Below are 20,444 nucleotides of genomic sequence, written 5' to 3'. Positions count from 1 at the left end.
ATGATTTCATCACTAAGAACAGTTTATGGAGATAATATTTGGTCTTTGAATGATTAAAATTGGACGTTTTGTTTTGAAGTTATGGCGAAATTAAAATATTACGATTTCTGCTGCACGGCCCGTTGTATTATATAAAGAGGTAATGTCGTTAAGTTTGTTTGTAGGGGGTAATCTTTAGAACTACTGAACCGATTTTAAAAATTCTTTCACCAGTAGAAAGCTACATTATTCCTTAGTGACATAGGCTATACGGGATCTTTAAAAACCTAAATCTACGCGGGCGAAGCCGCGGGGATCAGCTAGTATTTTATAAGTCTGTAGATAGATATGCAAAATATTATAATTTTCGTCTATTAGAAATTAATATATTTATAACGTTTTTAAATTTTTATTTATTCAATGTCCTAATTTATATTTTTAACTGGTAGCCTAGGCAGTTCTTATTTTCGCGCTCAAGCATTATTTTCTAATAATATTATTTAAATTATAAATAAATTCTACTTAATCCTAATAATAATATTACAATGGTGAACGTTTGGATGTTTGTTAGTTTGTTACTCCTTCACGCTACAACTGCTTTAATGATGAAGGAAAACATCGTAAGGAAATCTGCACGCCTGAGAGTTCTCCGGAATATTCTCAAAGGTATGTGAAGATTGCCAATCTAAGGCCAAACCCATTCCACCCCATTCTGAGAAGAAACCCCGTACTCAGTAGTGAGTCGGTGATGGATTGATGGTGATGTAATAGGTATTTAACGCAACTACTCAGCGCAGATAGACTCAAGCATCGGAAAGTTGTCCTTTATCCCGTGAGCCCATCACCAGCCATAGCCATACATACTTCCATGATCGTTGCCTTTTTTATGATTTGCCGGTCTGTAATGCTTAAATATTACTTAATATAATGGCACATATAGTTGGCGACAGGTCGAGATGGCAATCAGGGTGGGGTCGCCCCGCACACCCGTACAGCCCTCGCGCTAACCCGGTGTGGGATAGCGCGGGTGTGCGGGGTCCCCCCGCCTCATACCCCGATTGTCATTTCGAACTGTTACGTACCTACTACAAATACCTACTTTAGGTGTTTCCTTTTCTAACGCCTTAAGTTAAGTACGTTATTTGAACTTTATCTTGAAGAGGACGTCTATAAAATGAACCCATAGAATATGATTATCATTACCTTTATTACGCATTCTTAAGGGTAGCATAATTATAAAGTAGGTATACTTATACTTAATAAAACTAATAAACTAACTTTTAACAATTTATAAGGTCCCACATTCTTACTTCTTATTTAATAAATATTTTCTGTAGTCCAAACTTTTTGGTATAAGAGTAACACACCTAGTTATAAGTATTATAATGTTTTGTCAACAGTTATATTATGTATATTATCTAATACTAGCGTTTGTGTAACTTTTGTAGTGGCTTTGGAAGTCGGATTTTGAAAAGGGTTTTTATGTTTAAGGCGGCAAGGTATGCGAGCTAAAATTTCAAGACACCCCGCACCGGTTGCCGCAACCGCATTGCCACAGATTACTGATTATTATCAGTAACGCATCGCTGTGCCATATCACAAAGTCTGGGCAACTCATAACAGCGTTATGGTTCTGATGATTGATGACTCATTGCCCCGCCAAATAATTCTAATAATTTTAAAATTACGCCAAATATGTTAAAAAATTATTAAGTATCTACCTGTAGGTATGTATAAAAATAAGTATATATTATTCATGTTGTAAAATATAATAAGATATAAAGAAACTATTGTTCGTTTCAGCCGGTGTAACAAAATGTTTAAATTGTCGCTGTAAAACAATTTGCTTCGGTTGATGCTTTGTTATAATAACTTACAAGTCAAAACATCTATAGATCTATACGTAGGTACAGAAGGTTCATCATCGACATAGCAATAATTCAATAAAGTCAATAAAACTTTTATGGCAAATGTCTCAGAGATTCGGCCGGAGCTGCACTGACGCCTGGTTCCTCCATATTGTTCGCTATGCTAACCACATCGAGATCGGCATTAGTGTTCTTTTTTCTATGGTTTTTCAACTTTTTCACTTCACCTATCTTCTTCTCCATCAGCCGTCTGAAAACAAGTATATCATGTAAGTAAACAGTGTAATAACACGGCACAGTGTAATGACATTTAACTGCGCTCCCAAATATCGTCTATAGATGACAAGCAGATGAAATGTCTTGAGTGGGATCTATCCTGTGGACGTGGAGCTAAAACTACTTTATTATATAGAAGCAAAATGAGCCCAGCGATCTGTGCCTTTTATATACGCAACTACACTCCTCTAAAAGGAAGCTGGAGTGAATACTGTCCGTCAAGTAGTATTAACAAGCAAATCTTACAATCTAGATGTGAATGTTCAAGTGAAGAGCTGTACCTAGTTAAATTCGACCTGCTAGCCGTAAGAAAGGGCTTTACTGGGCGATTCGGGCCCTTTGTTTTTGCAAACGTTTATAATAAAGCCGAGCAATCACAAGAACTACACAACTGCAGATGTGACGGTAAATCTTCGTGTCATTAAAGATATACTTACTTACTTATTTTATTATTATTAGATTCCCAGTTTCGACTACCAGCATCGATATTCCAACTATTAAGAATGGAATCAGGTCTTGTCAGGTTTACTTCGTTAAGCTGCAAAGCGCTTTGGTTCAGATTAGATAGCGATATGGTTCAGAATTTGTACCTACCTCGTTGAATCGCACTGGGTTGAGGAAGGTACGAGTCACGAATGTGAAAAAATTCCACGCTATTTGCATTTTTGAACAGCACCATCATTTAAGTATTATCAAATGAAATGGTAGGAAAGACTTACTGCTGGCGCCAATCGATGAGTACTCCTAAAACGAAGACCACGATAATGGCGATGAGGATTACAACTGTGACACCAAGAATTGTAGCTACGGTGAGCGCCGGGACCTCCTCTACGATCACGGATACGCTTGGGTCGGCTGTTGACTCGATCATATCTACAAATACAAAATAATTAATGTAGCTATCTATTTCTTTGTTGTTGCTTGTTTTCCATCGTAAATTCAATATTTTATAATTTCGTGAGCAATATCACTATTCACCACATTTTATTAAGTATTATAAATGGGAATGTGTGTTTCATAGATTAATTATTTAGTTTCGCTATGTATGGTGTGTTTATTGGATTGTCCTTCAATCACGCCGCGACGAGCAAACGGGTCGGATAGGTAGGTAGACAAAGGTGTGGAAACTTTTAACTCGCAAAATCAAGGAGTTTGCACGGGATTTTTAAAATCTAAATCCATATGGACAAAAATCGCTAGTAAATAAATTTTTAAACCCGAACCCATTTTAAATCCGAATGATATTATAAGTATTGTACCTTAATTACCATCCTACCTACCAAAAATGATCAGTCCGATGCATGCAGTGTAGATAATACCTAATACGTACTTATGATATCATTGGATGCAGTACCTACGGAAAACCCGAGTCATTGTGGGATGGCGATGGATATACCGTATCCGTTGTATACATTTATTTAATACATATTGAGATAAACCTAGTGACGATTATAATCATTACCAATATTATAAATGCGAATGTGTGTTTGTTTGTTGGTTTGTTGGTTTGTCCTTCAATCACGTCGCAACGGAGCAACGGATCGACGTGATTTTTTGCATGGATATAGTAAAAGACCTGAAAAGTGACAGAGGCTACTTTTTATCCTGGAAAGTCAAAGAGTTCCCACGGGATTTTTGAAAAACCTCATTCCACGCGGACGAAGTCGCGGGCATCAGCTAGTAAATAGTAATAACTAAGTGTTAGCTGATGATCGCGACTTTATCCGCCGGGATTTAGGTTTTTAAAAATCCCTTGGAAGTTCTTTGAATTTTGAAGTAGTCCATGTCACTTAAAAATACTTATTACACATGCACATCATCATCATCATCATCATCAACCAATAGACGTCCACTGCTGGACATAGGTCTCTTGTAGGGACTTCCACACGCCACGGTCTTGCGCCGCCTGGATCCAGCGGCTCCCTGCGACTCGTCTGATGTCGTCCGTCCACCTAGTGCACAAACCCACGATATTCCGTTGTTCCGTTGCGACGTGATTGAAGATGATTAAAGGACAAACCAACAAACAAACGCTTTCACATTTATAGTTGGTATGACGTGATTCTTGAACAATGATCCTACAAATTACAATAAGCATTAAAAACCTGATGAAAGAGCCAAATTATAATATCATCATTTAACTCCTCTACTAATCTAATGAGATTACACTCTATGTATATTGTATAGGCATAGTAGGTTGTTTATAAAAAGACTAGATGATGCCCGCGACTTCGTCCGCGTGGATTTAGGTTTTTGAAAATCCCGTAGGAACTCTTTAATTTTCCGGGATAAAAAGTAGCCTATGTCCTTCTCCGGGATGCAAGCTATCTCTGTACCAAATTTCGTCAAAATCGGTTGAACGGTTGAGCCGTGAAAAGCTAGCAGACAGACAGACACACGCACTTTCGTATTTATAATATTATAGTATGGAGTATTTGAGATAGATGGTAAATTGGCAACCGGATTATCTTCTATTTCTTCTAACTAGATAGGTAACTACTAATTAGGTACCTACTTATATGAAGGTGTGCTGGAGCAAAGAATAAATTATTCTTAGATTTTGGTAAGTGTTAAACTTGAATCGAACGTCAACAAGTAGGTACCTATTTAACTGTGCACAATATTTAGCAGTTTTCTATTTCAAATAGGTATGATGCCAGATGAGTGGTTTGCATTTATGACACGACTTGGTTTCTAGAAGAAGCACAATAGGAAATTACACCTGCATTTAAAAATACAGTTCAAAAGTAATTTACAATCAACTTCCGCTCAAGCCCAAAATGACGTTATACCTATAACCGTTATAATGAAGTACTACCACAGAAAGATATAATAGTTGGTACTACTTACATCACTAATATCAATTCGTATTTTATATCTCTCAGCTCAGCTCTCGCATCGAAACCAAATAACTCGGTTGTGACGCATCAGCAATGTTATAGTAAGTAACAATTTTTACTAAATCTAACTTACTTATTGTAATTCTCTCAAGTAGGTAAGTAGGTAGGTACTTGTTGTCGATAAATTACTTATTAAACGTCGGTATCTTGCTTTTATTCTTCAGATATCAGATACCTAGGATATATGTATATTGGTATCTAAATTTACAAAGGTAGGTACTTAAATAAGTTTTATGAATGTAATTTTTGGTTGGCATGTTAAAGTTAATTCGTTTCAAGATTTTACTAGCCAATCTTTGGTCCAGGAAGAGGTTGTCAAAGAACAAAACTTCGGCGTTTGGCTAACGAATTATTTTATTGCTGAATCTCCGGTCCGTTAAACCGAAATTTACACCAGCCCAGTGTCAGACTGCGCCTAAAGAACCGATAGATCGTAAAAGATAAGAATTACCTTCTTTGAACCGTGCGTTATTGCCTTCGAATGTGTCCATGTTTTGAGCTTATTCTCACTGAAGAGTCGAAACTCGAGTGTTATGATCCCATAAAGTATCTGAAACAAAGGTCAAATAAGTACTTATCTATATATATCAAAAAACTTTCTTGACTGACTGACTGACTGACTGCTAACTGATCAACACAGCCGCTGGGTTAGAAACTTGAAAATTTGACAAAAGGTTTTTTGTATCCAAAAAACCGACCAAGGGCGAGTCAGAATCGCACACTGACGGTTCCGTACCATAAATGGATTTTTTGACATTTTGCACGATAAATCAAAAGCTACTATGCATAAAAATAAACAAAAATCTGTTTTAGAATGTACAGGTAAAGACTTTTCATATGAAATCCCATTGATATATTATAGTCCTCTACGTTGATACCTTTGGAAGAGCTTTGGTAGTAGGTACAAGACGACGGAGTGGCATTTTTTGGAACTCTGAAGAAGTTTTACTTATTTTACGTTTAAGCACCGGAAACATGCAACGCAACTATTTTTTAATTTTTACCATGAAGTAATTTTCCTGAATTCAGTACTTACCTATTTAATTTCGGATCGAAAACCCCTGATTTCAAAAAAATTACATAGTTACTTACCTAGGTATGGTTTTTAATTTAGGAAAATAAAAATATCTAATCTGATCTATCATAAAATACATATTAAGTGTTTTGATATCATTTTTGATACTTAATCAACTCTTGAGATTCAATCGATTAAGTATATTATTATTGCAATTTTATTTATTTATAAACGAATTAACCTATTTAAAATGATTATGTCCTTCCTTAGGTATACTTACAAAATATGTATACTTATATATTTCATACTAACTACATAAACAGTAAATCGTATCTATACCTACTGATCAAAGTATATACCTATAACAATAAGAAAGTCCTATCAATTATTAGCTGTCCCTTGAAAAGTACGATCTGCGAGAAAAATACAGAGAAACCTAAGGTTTTTTACAAGTAGGTACTTATCTAAAGTTTTTTATATTACAAAATCTAAATAAAAATATAAGTTTTATTATATTGCCAGTTAAGAGGTCACTGTCACAATACGGCGGAAAGCTATTCCTATACTTAGTTTGATGATTTGATCACATTCTATCCTCATATAAGTATTTTTTTATTTATATTAGCATGCACTACCTATTTACTTATTTTTATTTATATCAATTTATTGTTTAGGCCTTAGGGGAAGGACATATTAACACCAGCGAACATACCTAAGCGAGGATTACCTTGAACCTGAATATTTTGTTGATCTGGATATTAAAAATTTCTTGTTAATCTAGAAAAAAAATCAATTATCAAACTTACCTACCTAAATATGCGCATAAAAATAAAATAAAAACAATTGTTCTGAGAATTTGGGTGAAATGTTGTCGCAATGCAATTAAGATTTTCCGATAAACTGATTCGATAGGTAACTAAAGATTTTTATCGGCATGAAGACTACCAGATAATTATTTTTTTTAACTGGTAGCGACAACTTATCGATTGATTTTTAAAGATTAGACCATAGTATTCCACTACACTGGTGGTTTAAAGGTGTATATTGTAGCGTAATATTTTATATCAATTGTGCCGGATAAGCATTGTTTATCCGAGAGACGATGCGAAAATTTATTTAAATGATCTAAGTAAGTAATTGAGAATTCAGCAGAGGGGAAAATGCGTCGTCAAATATAGGTAGAGATGTTAGGTAGTTACCTATCAAATAATTTAAGCTGTTAAGTAAGAATCTGGAATGTAATATACCCTCTTCACATTTTGAAAGATTCAGCGAAAGACCCATTTCGCTGAATTTTTGAAGTAATATTTCTAAATCCTGAAGTATTTATTGATGACAATTGACACATTTCCTCTCAAAGAAGGTAGGTACCATAAATTAAATTTGGAATTTAGATTCGACATGATTGGATTGTTATACTCAAAATTGCGGGACCAAGAGGATAGCTTACAACCCACTACAAAATCTAGAACGTTAATTAATTTTGAAGTGCAGTCATAACATTGCCACTGCTAATTTCTTCGGACAAAGCCTTCGTATACTTATATATGATAGAACTTCACCTACAGGTAAGTTTGTTTAGTCATTAAAAAATTCTCGAATGAAAAGCGTTTCGTACGTCAATGTAAACAAAGACATCATAAAGAGAGCTTTTAAGTTTTAGGTACGAAATAAATAAATATTCAATAATGCTTTTTGTTTTATTGATTAGTTATTGATTTGATTTAAAGTTATCTATTAGATATTAGCTAAGATTATCATCAGTGATAATATTTCTACTATCAATCAACACCAATAATTTTAATTTCTTGTTAAATGTACCTATCGTCAACTTTATAGTGTACAATGACTTGTACGGCATATGTCAAAGAACTCTATAATGTGGCCAACGTATAGTACATTCGATAAAAATGAGATAGTAAATTAATTACCCCTATACCTACTTAGGAATACGGCAAGTAGGTACCTACGTAGTACTTGCCGTTGATGATAATGCTCATGACATAGGTACTTACATAGTAGCTATCGCAGCGACTCTGAGAGACCTTAATACAATGCTCAATGACCTTAACAGAATTTCTAAGCAGGTGAAAGAAAAAGTCGAAAATCGTGTCTAATGCTCATGTCCCGCCCCACCCAGTAATCGTTGAGAGCTCTGCAGACTAGACTACCTACACATAGGTAATTACATACTGGGACACACAATCCAGCTTGGTTGCAAAGATATTTTAATATGTCTGCTTGATTGGTCCAATTTCGAGAAAGAGTTTAGCCGAGTTTAGTTTCTGAATCCAACTCGGCTGGGCAGTTGGTATTCGAGAAACTGCGAGATATCTTCTCGCCTATAATTCCTCAGTGCTTGAAGACCAGTCTTCGAACAGTGCGTGTTGTCAGTGATAACATTTATGGATCCGAAACATGGTCGCTGACATAAGAAAGCTCAGATTCACTCATCGGGCGATGGAGAGATATTTTAATAACTATGTCTGCTTGATTGGTCCAATTTCGAGAAAGAGTTTAGCCGAGTTTAGTTTCTGAATCCAACTCGGCTGGGCAGTTGGTATTCGAGAAACTGCGAGATATCTTCTCGCCTATAATTCCTCAGTGCTTGAAGACCAGTCTTCGAACAGTGCGTGTTGTCAGTGATAACATTTATGGATCCGAAACATGGTCGTTGACATAAGAAAGCTCAGATTCACTCATCGGGCGATGGAGAGAGCCTATCGTTGGAGTTTCTCTACCTGTTCAAATCAGGAATGAGATGATTCGTAGGAGAACCAGAGTAACAGACATACGAGTTGCTCAGCAGGTTGAAAAAGTGCAGCAATGAGCAAGACATTTATTATTATTATAGTTCGAACTAGATTATGCCCGCGACTCTGTCCGCGTGGACTACTCAGATTTCGAAGCCCTATTTTACGCCCTTAGGGGTTGAATTTTCAAAAAGCCTTTCTTAGCGGATGTCTACGTCATAAATAGCTATCTGCATCTCAAATTTCAGCTCGATTCGTCCAGTGGTTTGAGCTGTGCGTTGATAGATTAGTCAGTCAGTCAGTCACCTTTACCTTTTATATACATAGATTAGTGACTAGGCTAGACTACCTTTCTATAGGCTGCTAGTTAGCTGTAGCCACTTAGGTAACTTCGTCTATAAAATAAATGCTGGAAGAAATAATAAAATTATATACTTAGGTACCTACTTAAGAACCTACTACATAATAAACGTGACATAAGTATATTGAATAATACACCTACTACCTACCTATTTACAAAAATCGTGCTGAAACTGTAACATTCTTACACGAAATAGATACCCTACCCTACCTATCTAACTGCTTACTTACCTACTGTACATATTTACAGAAAATATAATAAACTAGCTTATGCCTACGACTTCGTTCGCGTGGACTACTCAAATTTCGAACCCCTATTTTACCCCTTTAGGAGTTGAATTTTCAAAAATCCTTTCTTACCGATGTCTACGTCATAATAGCTATCTGCATGCCAAATTTCAGCCCGATCCGTCCAGTAGTTTGAGCTGTGCGTTGATAGATCAGTCAGTCAGTCACCTTTCGTTTTATATATTTAGACAAAAAACAAATAAGTGCTTAAGTTGATATCCATACCTACTATTATAAATGTGACAGCTGTGGTGACAGTGTATATTACATATATGTATATGTCTGTCTGTTACCTTTTCACAGCCCATTCGCTTACCGATGCCGCGATGTTACAAGTTACTATTACTACATGTTCATTCTATTAGAGAAAAATAATGTTTTTTGTCAAGTGTACTATACTACTACAGAAGATATAGTATAGGTATAGTACGCGACAGGTCGATATGGCAATCGGAGAGGGAACCACCACCCAACCCCCCTCTCCCGTACGTACAGCGGAGTGTAATAGGGTCCCACTGGCAGTTTTCTGGCTACAGTTTTTAAAGGAAACAAATATAGGTACCTATCTACCTTAATATATATTTTTGGTGAGTAGAATTAGGTTCTTAATCACTTGTTATCGGTTGTAAAGTCTAAGGATTAAAGACGATACGAGTTAAGAGTTACATTGAGGTGTAAGTAGGTCAAGTACGAAACAGGTCGAGTTTTGAAAGCCGCAATGGACTCTTGCACATTAACAATCTAAATGTAAACACTGCTTGGCGCTATACGGTAAACTGATAAGGAAATCTGCACTGAACCTCAGAATAAGTAGTAAGTACAAAACGTAGCAGAAAAATATGAATTTATCTAACTTAATTAAAGCATTAATTGGCTCATTTTTTGCGCAAGGGATCAGCCTGGCTGTCCAGCGCTGAAATGCAGCCAGTATTCTTGGCACCATTCCACGCGGGCATGATTTATATAGTAATTAGATAAGGCTAGCTTTAAGTTTTATTGTAATATTTTCATTACAAAAAAAATTAAAGAATTTATCTAATTTTTTGATAAAATAACGTAGAGGCTAGAGCTACGTTATTTTATCATAAAATAATATAGGAGCTCTACCTTATTCGCATCGTCGAATATCTATAATGTCATTGGACCTTGAATATTTTAAACCGAATAATTTTGTTTCTGATAAAACATATATATGTATAACATATATGTGTGTACCTATATAGTTATAGGATATAGGTAGGTAAATAGGCATATGTATTTGAAAAAAAAATACCTACCTGTCTAGCTCGTCTGCAGCCTATCCTACATATTTTAATAGGTACCTAGGCTAACCTATACCTACTAAAATATCTTCCTACCTATCCTATCATGGTAGATTTATCAATGTTTGTTTACGTTACCAATTTTTTTTTAATAGGTATCATCACTCTGTGATCACAAGACGCACGGTCGTTAGATTAATTTTATTATGAACAGAAAACTTGTCACACGAGTAGGTACCTACGTCAAATTAGGTTTATTATCCGTACGTAAAGTAGGTACATTTCCACGAACTTACATTTAAATACGACGAAGACGGTACTCGTTCTAAGACTGGTCATCCGTTCCTTTCACTCAAAAAAACTAGTAAGTATAAGAAACGAGATTTACTAGGCAGTAGGCACTATGTACTTTGGCATCAACTTGATATAACGATCACAATTTTTACTTAGGCTCGTCGATTTTGAAAAAGAGCCTTACAGCGCCAGTTGTAGGCGCATGCGCTGTGCACCAAAGCGCGGCTCTCACTGTTATGACGGCAACCAGCGAGATCTCAGATCACCTCACAATGAGGCACAATGGGCACAAAACCTTACCGTTGAACCAACAAACTGTCACCAAGTGATACACAACAACCTATTTGAATAATGAAGTAGGTATATTTTTTCTTTCGGTATTAGCTACAAACGCTACGAAAAGAATGTTTAAAAGATTTAACGGTTAATTCAAATGAGAATGCGCAATGAGGCCCCGTGACTCATTTAGGAATGTACCATATCATCGGATATAGGCATCTATCTATCAACGTTAAAACGCCCCCTTGACGCGCGAATTGATAAGCCAGATTTTTTAAAATATTCCCATATATTTTTCACAAACGACAATATATAATCCATAGAACTCGCCAAAAATGTATTTACCTACTAGGTAGCTAAATATTCCAAACTACGTCACTTGCAGTCAGTCATTATTGTGCAAAAGTGAACGTAAAATGAAGTGTTAGGTAATACCTAGCTATTAGTTAATGTAAAGGAGGTAACAAATCGTAGAATCACTTTCTCACAAAGGAATAAAAATGAACTTAAGTAGACTGACTAGATAATATGTAATAAAACCTCCCAATTAAGGTCTTTTAAAGCCAACTTTATCAGCTCGTGGTCGGTCCGGTTTCTTACAATTAGAATTTGTAGGTCTAGCTAGAGTTGCAATACCAACAATATATTAGTAGGGATATTAAAAAGATTGTCAAAAGAAACAATAGGTAAAAGATCGGTACATTAATTTTATTATAGCTTACTAATAATAATTTTATCATTAGGTAGACATTTATCTTTTGTTGGTATCATAAAGCATTAAATAAGATCCCTATTATGGGTATTATACTTATTTCAATTTCAAATCAAGCAAGAATACCTACAGATAAGGCGATCGAAATAAATCGGTGCTTAAAACTTTTCCTTAATCCTCTGTAGGACATTCTACAGATAAGAAAACGTAAATCATAATTCATAAATCACTCGGTGAAAAATAGTGATTTTTAAAGCATTCTTCATCTTGCTTCTAGAATGTATCGGCTTCAGCCTTCATAATTTATAGCCTATATAGAGTCAGGGATAATGTAACTATCTAGGTATCAGTACATTTACCTTTTTATACTCGTAATATTAGACGACTTAATGTACCTGTAGGTATAGTAAAAATTGCTCGTTTAGTATGATAATCCTTATCAAAATCTCCATGAGGAAAACCAAAGACTACAAAGAGTGTCATAAGTAGAACAGTACTTAACAAAATGTATCACTCCTGGAATTTTTTCAACTTAGACATTTTTAAATTTTGAATTTTACCATAGACAAAGACAACGTGCGTCAAATTACTTCTGTTATTGTTTTACTAGGTTTACTAATTGTTTTGCATGCCTAATATTTAAGGCGAAACATTTCTACTGGACAATTTTATGTAATAACATCTCGTTGTAAAATGTTTCCGCAAACAAAGAATCTTTGAATCTTTGAATCTCGATTGAAAAACATGATAGCACGAACGATCCCTAGCATGATGTGAGATGCCCTGCTTTCGCGGCGGAAGCTACGATCGGTGTTGAAAGTCACCTTGTTGTTAATCTAGTTGGTACACACAATCTTTACTACTGAATCCCAATAGAAAATGTAGACTAGGTTTGTTAAGCCTTTAATCATCATCATCAACCGATAGACGTCCACTGCTGGACGTAGGTAGATCTCTTGTAGCGACTTTTACACGTTACGTCTTGCGCTGCCTGAATCCAGCGGCTCCTTGCGACTCATCTGATGTCGTCCGTCCAAAATGGGGGGGTCTTCCAATGCTGCGCCTTCCGGTGCGAGGTCGCCATTGCAGCACCTTGAGACCCCAACATCCAACGGTTTTCCGAACTATGTGCCCCCCGCTGAGCTATGTCGGTTACTCTAGTTCTCCTACGGATCGCCTCATTTCTGATTTGATCACGTAGAGAAACTCCGAGCATAGCTCTCTCCATCACCCGCTGAGTGACTCTGAGCTTTCTTACGACATCTATATAGTTAGCGACCATGTCTCGGACCCATATTATGGTGATATTATGTCATCACTGGCAACACGCACTGTTCGAAGACTTTGTAAAGGTTTTACTTTATGTAAATGTACGATTGTCGATTACCAAACGGCTACTGTACTAAGTACTTCAGTACCCGTAGTACAAGATTTTACGTCTCATCAAACCAAACCAAATTCGAGAGTCGAAATACTTCCGCGTTACAGTAAACTGGGTCTTAAAAGCCTTGTTTTAAAGTTCAATTTTGTCTACACTTCTACAGCCAGCGCTCCAAGCGGAAACATTGCGAAATTAAAATCAGTGGCATTAAATTTTTGACTTCAATTCAAGGCTGTTTAGGTCCATTTTACTGTAACGCGGAAATATTTCGACTCTCGAATTTGGTTTCGTTTGGTGAGACGTAAAATCTTGTACTACGGGTACTGATAAGATAACAAGTTGCCCAATCCAAAGGACAATACCCTCCTGTAAAGAAATTGATTAAAAAATGAGTCAGTTAATATATCAGTTTTTTAGAAATTAAGAAGCGTAGGTACTGTAACTATCTGTCTATATGTTGGTCCGCGTATCAAGAAGGCCCGTTGTCTTAGAAACGAGCTGTTTAAATACTGAATACTTATCTAATATGGCAAATGGCCTCTACCTACTCGCTGTAAAAAAATAAAATTTCTACTTTACTGAATAAAAAGTTAAGCTTCAAATTTCATATTTATCCATATTTTCATACTCCCACTTACAAACAGACACAGCCTTCAATGTCAATTCCCATTGAACTTATTAGGTACAATCTTGAAACTTGGCACAAAGAGGTCTTTGACAGCACACCGCATAAGTAAAGGGAAAAGGTCGAAAATCATTAATTTTAAAATCTGTGTTATTATTATGCGATAAACTTATGTACTTATAGTCCGTACAAAATAACTCCTCGCGCGCCATTTTAACTCTATGGGTCAACTGTTATATCGAACGTACGGTTCACCTATAAAATAAGGACTAACATCGTACTTTTGACACGAAATTTCACACAAAAAGTTAAAATGGCGCGTGAGGAGTTAAATTTTACGCGTTATACTTAGTAATGACAATATTGTATTGTAATTTATGATAATATTGTAATGACAATTTTAGGTATGAGTGCTTCAAAACATAGTAGTGCTCATAAGAGCTGACTAAGCAATAAGCCTAAGCATACCAATTAGTGGTTCTTCAGTTCAAACGGTCAGGCTCTATAGGATTTTTTTTTGCTTTATTTCATACAAAATATGGTTCCGACAGCAACGCACATACAAAAAAAAATATTGTAACGCCAACATACATTCTAAATCGACTACTTAATTACGTATTTAATTAATTTATTAATCATATCTTGCATGTATATAGGACATAGGTATCTACGGTACGAGTTTTAAATGCGCCGTTTCGCTTTTCAGGGTTCCGTACTCAAAGAGTAAAAACGGAGAACTATTAATGTCACACTGCTGTCTGTCTGTCCGTCTATCTATCCGTCTGTCTGTATGCCAGTCACAGGTCTCTAGCTCATAGCTACAAACCTGTGGTATTAGGTGTAGATTGTAGAACGATGACCTAAAACCAAATAATTAAAAAAAAATTCAGGAGCCGGAAAATATTTTTTTTGTTACCCTAGCATCATTGTTTAGAGCTAATAGAGTAGAGTATGAACATAATTATGTATCTTAAAATATCGATTTATAAAATAGTTTGTAAGCTGTGACCAAAATAAACGAACATTTTTTGGCTTGTTCTTTCACAGTTTATTGCGATGATATAGCTCGGAAAAGAAACATTTCGTACACCCAAAATATAATGATGTTTAATTGTGCACGGAACCCGAAAAGAGCGACGTCCGACTCGCACTTGATCGGTTTTTTATTTGGTAATTTCAAGCGCGTCATACCGATATAATATTAGGTACTAATTAACTATTTTGTTTTATTTTATTTTATTTATTAGGTTAACTTTCGGCTACTTACACTAATACATTTAAAAAAATACTTATTCTGAAAATATAACTTACTAAATGTAGTCGCTATTTACAAGTTAACACAGTTTTGGAAACGGTGGACTAAACTATAAATACAGTACGCGGCAGAAAGTAATGTACATCGACATTTAGAAGAAGATAGCAGATTTGTAAGCCGCAATATCATTCTAAAGGCCGATGTACGCCGCCGTATTGTACCTACTTAGGCTGACCTAGGTAGGTACGTTGCGCGTCGAACAGACCTTTCCAAGATGCGGAAAGCTAGGTGCGCAAGTCATTCGTACCTACTAGGCGCGGTTTCTTTTTGAGTTTATCCAGATCATTTCTAACTTATGGATGATGCCCGCCACATGGGTTTTTTTTAATTCTTAATAGGTATTATATAGATTTTCTGGGATAAAAGTAGCCTATGTTGAGATGCAAGTTAACTCTGGTAGTAAGTAAAAATGGGCCACGACGGACGAACGGACGGCGGACGGGCACACAAACAGACACTTGCGCATATATAATATTATGGATTGAGACTACTAGAAGGTACATATGTATGTTATCGTGTAGAATTTATATGGAATCGTAATGCGCGACGCGAACGGCAGGCGTCGCCTCGTGCCAGGTACGAATTAATTACTTACCAACTCCAGCGGCAGCGCATATCAAAACCAAAAAAGCTACTTACTTCAAAAATAATATTTAATATAAGACCAAATGAATCTCAAATTAAGAAGACTAAGCACGATGAAAATGGCATAAAAATAAGCTGAAACGCGCTAGAACTATAGAGGATGAAGCAGGGAATTTATAAAATCTGTGCGCACCTAAAACCCTTCGTAGTGGCCAGTGGGTAGTCCCTAAGTAATCTTAACCCTTCGTACAACCGCACTAAAATACCAAATTTTACAATCTTTTTTTCATTTTTACAATTTGCTATGAATAGGTAGGTATACCTAATATTAATTTCATAATAATATCTAACAAAAGTAGAATAATTAATGTTCCTCCATATCTAGCTGCTAGCTAGCGATATGGTAATGGTTATTTTATCTCAAACCCAAAAATTTTGTAATTACATGATTGTACAATTAACAAATTTTTTGATAACAGCTGTAACCACAAGCGACGAATTTAAATACCTTCCAATTAAAACATGTGTTTAGTAGTTTTTTTTTTCATTTATTAGGCGAGTGAAAAAAAAAACGTGGCTAACTGGAAGTTTTGAGAACTATATTGGCTGATAGGTCGACAGTCCTCACTAAGCTTTAAAAATAAGCTCCTCATATATAAATGCATTATCAAACCGGTATGGACGTACGGCATCCAGCTCTGGGGTTCAGCTAGCCACTCAAATATTGAGATACTCCAGCGCTTCCAGAACAATGGTTTAAAGGTCATATGCAACGCACCGTGGTTCACAAAAAACTCCGAAGTGCACGAATACACAGAAATCCCCACGGTAAAGAAGGAAATAAACAGGTCACTTGAAGCCTACAAACAACGACTTGAGCGTCATAAAAACGGCCTAGCAGTCCAACTTCTGGATCTGGTAACAGCACGTTCCGCCTTAAGAGGACAAGTTTGGCCAGCATAATATAGCATAAATGATTATATTTCCTATTAAAGAAGCAAGATAGGCCCATTAAAGTCATGGCCAAAAAGCTGCATTTTACCTGTAAGCCAGAAAGAATAATCGAAGACCTTCAGAATAAAGGGTTAAAGGTTGAAAATGCCGTCAATAAGCTAAGGTGGAAAAACAAGGAACCACTAAACATGTTTCTGCTAAGTTTCAAAAATGGAGAAGACATCGACAAAATTTATGGAATCACCTCGATTCTTGGATGCAAAGTGGAAATACATCCACTGAGATCATCGAAGCTCATACCACAGTGTAAAAAATGTCAAACGTACGGGCACATCCAGAAGTATTGCTCCAGAGAGCCAAGATGTGTCAAATGCACTGGAAAACATCTAAGTGTTGAATGCAAAAAACCAGCTGAGCAGAAACCTAAATGTGTACACTGTGGGGAAGCTCATCCAGCTAACTATAGAGGCTGCATAGTAGCCAAGGAAATGCAATCCATCAGGAACAGGAAATACAAAAAACCATCTTCTCAAAACACTCAAGCAACAAGTGATATTACAAAACAAACTCCAGTTGCTAAGAATGTGCGACTTCCCGAAATTAACAAAGAAAATCCTAGTAATAAGGTAACATATGCACAAGTAGCCTCAAACAAAATGTCTAACAGTAATAACACGAGCGATCCTACCTTAAATAAACTAGACGAGATCTTGAAATGTATGTCATCATTCGATGATCGCCTGCGAAAACTTGAAAATGGCACTAACAAAGCCCCTTTTAAAACCAAATAATGGAAAAAGAACTAAAAATATTGGCATGGAATTCTAATGGACTATTCCAACATCAACATGAGCTACAAGTAGTCCTAGATACTGAAAATATCGACATATGTTTGATCTCCGAAACACATTTCACAAAAGAATCCTACATCAAATTTAATGGATATAAAGTATATCACGCCCAACATCCTAATAATTCAGCCAGAGGAGGTAGTGCTGTTATAATAAAAGAGAGTATTTATCACTACGAAGAAAGTAAATATGAAGAGTTTGAAATCCAAGCAGTGGCAGTAAATATTAAAACAGAACGATACCCAATTACAATTGTAGCCATATACTGCCCACCAAGGCATTCTCTAAAAAAATATGAATACTTAAGTTTCTTGAAACAATATGGACACAGATTTATAATTGGTGGAGATTTTAACGCCAAAAATATTTTCTGGGGCTCTAGACAAACAACAACAAAAGGTAAAGAATTGCTGAGTGCGATCAAAGACTTGGGATGCGACGTGATCAGTACAGGTATGCCGACCTATTGGCCTACTGATCCTCAAAAAACCCCAGATCTGATAGACTTTTTTATATCTAAGAACATCTCACCAAGGTACCTAAATATTGAAGGAAAATACGACATGAATTCGGACCATTCACCAATATTGTTAATATTGAATAAACATAACATTGCATTCAAAGAAACCAAGATAACTCTAGTGAATAACAATACAGACTGGGAAAGCTTTAAAATAGAGTTAGACAGTACTATAAACCTAAAGGTCCCCTTAAAATGCCAAGACCAGCTCAATATGGAAGTAGCTAAATTTATAACAGACATACAAAAATCAGCCTGGAATAATACGCCATCGATAAAAAAATGGAGTAAGGGTACCACCTATCCTAAGGAAATTATACACCTCATTAGAACAAAGAGAAAGCAGAGAAAAAAATGGCATGCTTCGAGATCACCACAAGACAAAAGAATACTGAACAAACTCGCGAAAACAATCAAGAAAGCAATCAAAAGTCATAATGACACTAAGTTAAATGATTACCTACGAAGCTTGACCAATGACCGAGAAACTGACTATTCTCTTTGGAAAGTAACAGGTAATCTAAAAAGACCCATCACACATATACCACCTATTAAAGAATCAAATGGAAAATGGGCTATCAATAACATTCAAAAAGCTAATAGATTCGCTCAGCATCTGGAAGATATATTCCAACCAAATGAGGGCCATACAATTGATTTCAGTGAGAATGAAGAAAGACAAGATGATCTGCAAAATATCAGACTTGTGACACCAAAGGAAGTAACTGAAGAAATAAAGTTCAATTTAAGCAAAAAAAAATCTCCAGGATATGATCTCATTACCGGAGAAATTTTAAAAAACCTACCTCGGAAAGCTTTAGTGAAACTTACCAATCTCATAAATGCATCATTTAGACTGAGACATGTACCTGAGTTATGGAAAGTTGCTGAAGTTATTATGATCGCTAAACCGGGGAAACCACCCCATGAAACAACGTCATACAGACCAATCTCTTTATTACCAGTTATTTCAAAATTATTTGAAAAACTGTTACTCAAGAGACTAAAACCTATACTAGAGGAGAGAAAATTAATACCAGATCACCAATTTGGATTCCGTGAAAAACATTCAACGATAAGTCCACAGAATTACTGACATAATAGAGAAATCATTAGAAAATAAGAAAGTGTGTTCTACAGTCTTTTTAGACGTAGCACAAGCTTTCGATAAAGTGTGGCACGAAGGGCTTATCTATAAACTCAGAAATATGCTACCAAAGTCATTTGCTGATATTCTTGAATCATACATCTCAAATAGGTGGTTTAGAGTTCGTCAAGAAGATGCGTATTCTGAACTCAAGGAAATTAAAGCTGGGGTACCACAAGGAAGTGTCTTAGGTCCGGTCCTGTACTTATTATACACCTGTGATATTCCAGCACTAGAAAATAACACTATTGCAACATTCGCTGATGATACTGCCATAATAGCAACTGGAGAAAGTCACGAAGAAGCAGTAGAAAAAGTTCAAGCTGCCATAAATAAAGTCAACGATTGGACTATAAAGTGGCGAATTAAGCTAAACGAGTCGAAATCTATGCATATAGATTTTACCAATAAGTTACCAAAATATCACCCAATTTATCTAAATCGGCAACTTATTCCCTACGTAAATACAGCGAAGTACTTGGGTATGACGCTAGACACAAAGCTTCGATGGAAAGCTCATGTTAAAAAGAAACGTGAGGAGTTAGAATTACGCTGCAAAAAAATGTATTGGCTGCTTGGAAGGCATTCAACGCTCTCATTACATAATAAACTTATGCTATACAAGCAAGTTCTGATGCCTGTATGGACGTATGGTATACAACTCTGGGGGTGTACTAAACCGACCAATGTTCAAGTAATACAGAGATTCCAGAACAAAGTACTCAGGGAAATAACAAATGCACCCTGGTATGTAAGAAATCACGATCTCCACAGGGACCTTAAGATAGAGTTCGTAAACAAAATCATCCAAAAGTACGCAGAAGCTCACCAACATCGACTTCGCCATCATGTTAATTTGGAGGCTGTGAAGCTTCTAGATAACATGGACATCAAAAGGAGGCTCAAAAGAACCAAGCCGTTCGAATTAGTGTTAAAAAGTACATAAGTGCTGCGTTTGTGTAATAGTGCTTGTGCTACTTTATTTTTCTAGGTCACAAGAACATAGTGAACTGTAAGTACGTGTTAGAATAAACTAAGGACAGTTACTGGACTGTAAATTAGATTTAAAAATTAATCATA

The 20,444-nt window shown here is 36.0% G+C and overlaps 1 protein-coding gene across 1 annotated transcript; it reads right to left on the bottom strand.

Annotated features, from left to right (window-relative positions):
- Window positions 1-1,164: 1,164 nt before the first annotated feature.
- On the bottom strand, window positions 1,165-11,254 carry LOC138404577 (uncharacterized). Its single transcript, XM_069509022.1, has 4 exons — window positions 10,998-11,254; window positions 5,475-5,573; window positions 2,843-2,996; window positions 1,165-2,097 (listed from the first exon to the last, which is right to left on the bottom strand). The coding sequence occupies exons 2-4, from the start codon at window positions 5,512-5,514 to the stop codon at window positions 1,941-1,943; spliced, it is 351 nt and encodes a 116-aa protein (XP_069365123.1). The 5' UTR covers window positions 5,515-5,573; window positions 10,998-11,254; the 3' UTR covers window positions 1,165-1,940.
- Between the last annotated feature and the right edge of the window lie 9,190 nt (window positions 11,255-20,444).

The sequence above is a fragment of the Maniola hyperantus genome, chromosome 3, assembly GCF_902806685.2.
Source record: "Maniola hyperantus chromosome 3, iAphHyp1.2, whole genome shotgun sequence".
Taxonomy (NCBI): Eukaryota; Metazoa; Arthropoda; class Insecta; order Lepidoptera; family Nymphalidae; genus Maniola; species Maniola hyperantus.
The sequence above is the reverse complement of the archived record's forward strand: the minus strand, read 5'-3'. Positions and strand labels throughout refer to the sequence as shown.